Here is a 2,500-nt window from a genome sequence, read left to right on the forward strand (position 1 = left end):
GTCCTTTCCTTTCCTTGTTTGCTCTCCTCGTTTTCTCTCCTCTCCTTGTGTCATTTCCTTGTTTCCTCTCACTTTTCCTCTCCTCTTCCTGTTTCCTCACATCCTCTCCTCCCTCCTTGTTTGCTCTCCTTTCTGTGTTTAATCACTTATTTCCTTTTCTTTCTTCTTAACTCATCTCCTCTCCTGTGTCCTTTCACTTCCCTTTCTCTCCTCTCCTTGTTTAATCTCCTTGATTCCTTTCCTCCCTCCTTTTGTTCGTTTTGCCATCCTCTCTCTCCTCATCTCCTTTCCTTTCTCATCTTCACTCCTCTCAACGTTATTTCTTGCCTCATCTCCTCTCCTTTCCTTACTTCCTCTTTCCTTGTCTCCTTCCCTTTCTCTCTTCTCATCTCCTTGTTTCCTCTCCTTATGTCTGTTGCTCTCCCTTCGTCCTCTTTGGTTTCTGTAAATTGACTCCGTCCCGAGCTGGACGACCTTTACACACACACACACACACACACACACACACACACACACACACACACACACACACACACACACACATACACACACACACACACACACACACACACGCGCACACACACATGCACATACGTACACACACACACACACACACACACATACACATGCACACTCACACACATACTTATACATGCACACTTATACACAAGCACACACTTACACACACACTTACACACACACTACACACACTTATACACACATGTACGTATATACGTACATATATGTGTGTATACACGTTATTAAACCTGACCTTTGACCCCTCAGACACATGAAGATCCACGAGAAGGACCCGGCCAGCGGGCTGCCCGTCAGCCCCCCCTCCCCCAACAAGCGGCGCCGCCCGTCCGTCAAGAGGAGGCCGAGTCCGGAGGAGGAGGGGGAGGAGCCTCCCAGCAAGAAGGTACGGCGCGGAGAGTCCAGCATCGAATCTGTGCACCTGCAGGATGCTAACGTGATGCTAACGTGATGCTAGCGTGATGTTAACGTGTGTGTGTGTGTGTGTGTGTGTGTGTGTGTGTGTGTGTGTGTGTGTGTGTGTGTGTGTGCGCGCGCGCAGGTGGTGGAGGAGGCCGCGGTGGAGGAGGCGGCAGCGGTTCGAGGAGGCGAGGAGGAGCTGCTGCCGTGTCCAATCTGCTTCAAGACCTGCTGCTCCAGACTGGAGCTGGACACACACATGGACACACACCCCGACACCGCACTAAGGTACACACACACTCGCTGAGGTACACACACTCACTGAGGTACACACACACTGAGGTACACACACACACACTCACTGAGGTACACACACACACACTCACGGAGGTACACACACACTCACTGCGGTACACACACTCACTGAGGTACACACACACTGAGGTACACACACACACACTCACGGAGGTACACACACACTCACTGAGGTACACACACTCACTGAGGTACACACACACTGAGGTACACACACACACACTCACTGAGGTACACACACACTCGCTGAGGTACACACACACACACACACTCACTGAGGTACACACACACTGAGGTACACACACACACACTCACTGAGGTACACACACACTCGCTGAGGTACACACACACACACACACACTCACGGAGGTACACACACACTCACTGAGGTACACACACACTCGCTGAGGTGTACACACACACACACTCACTGCGGTACACACACTCACTGCGGTACACACACACACACTCACTGAGGTACACACACACACACACTCACTGAGGTACACACACACTCACTGAGGTACACACACACTCACTGAGGTACACACACAAAGAGTTGAAAGGTCGAAGTGTGTTTCTGGTGGTAGAGTGACTCCTGAGGAAGAAGATGAAGAAAAGAATAGATAAAGGAAGAAAAGATGAGGGGGGGAAGGAAAGAAGGAAGGAGGACATGAACGTTTGTCTGTTTAGGAAAGAAAAGGGAGAGAATAATTAAGAGAGAGAGAGATGAGCTCGTTAAGAAGACGTTTAGCTGTAAAGCCTCTAATCAGTCTGTAAGAGGATCTGAGGGATGGAGAGAAGGAGGGGAGGATGAGGAGGAGGGATGAAGGGAGGAGGAGGGATGGAGAGAAGGAGGGGAGGATGAGGAGGAGGGATGAAGGGAGGAGGAGGGATGGAGAGAAGGAGGGGAGGATGAGGAGGAGGGATGAAGGGAGGAGGAGGGATGGAGAGAAGGAGGGGAGGATGAGGAGGAGGGATGAAGGGAGGAGGAGGGATGAAGGGAGGAAGGATGAGGAGGAGGGATGAGAGGAGGAGGAGGGATGAAGGGAGGAAGGAGGATGAGGAGGAGGAGGGATGAAAGGAGGAGGAGGGATGAAGGGAGGGAGGAGGAGGAGAGTTGGCTCCTTTAAGACTGAAGGAACCTCCTGAAGAACCCGTCGTGAAGATGAAGTTCTGAGAACATGGTACTCCTGGTACTCCTTGTACTCCTGGTACTCCTGGTACTCCTGGTACTCCTGGTAGGAGG

At 51.4% G+C, this 2,500-nt stretch overlaps 1 protein-coding gene across 1 annotated transcript in view; it reads left to right on the forward strand.

Moving 5' to 3' along the window:
- Window positions 1-2,500, forward strand: part of rreb1a (ras responsive element binding protein 1a) — a gene marked incomplete at its 5' end in the record, with an annotated part of 27,301 nt that overhangs the window by 11,823 nt on the left and 12,978 nt on the right. The window contains 2 exons of the mRNA XM_079234152.1: window positions 787-922; window positions 1,079-1,224. Coding sequence (XP_079090278.1) covers window positions 787-922; window positions 1,079-1,224 — 282 coding nt within the window. The remainder of the gene's footprint in view (window positions 1-786; window positions 923-1,078; window positions 1,225-2,500) is intronic.

This window comes from Taurulus bubalis (assembly GCF_910589615.1).
Source record: "Taurulus bubalis genome assembly, chromosome: 18".
Taxonomy (NCBI): Eukaryota; Metazoa; Chordata; class Actinopteri; order Perciformes; family Cottidae; genus Taurulus; species Taurulus bubalis.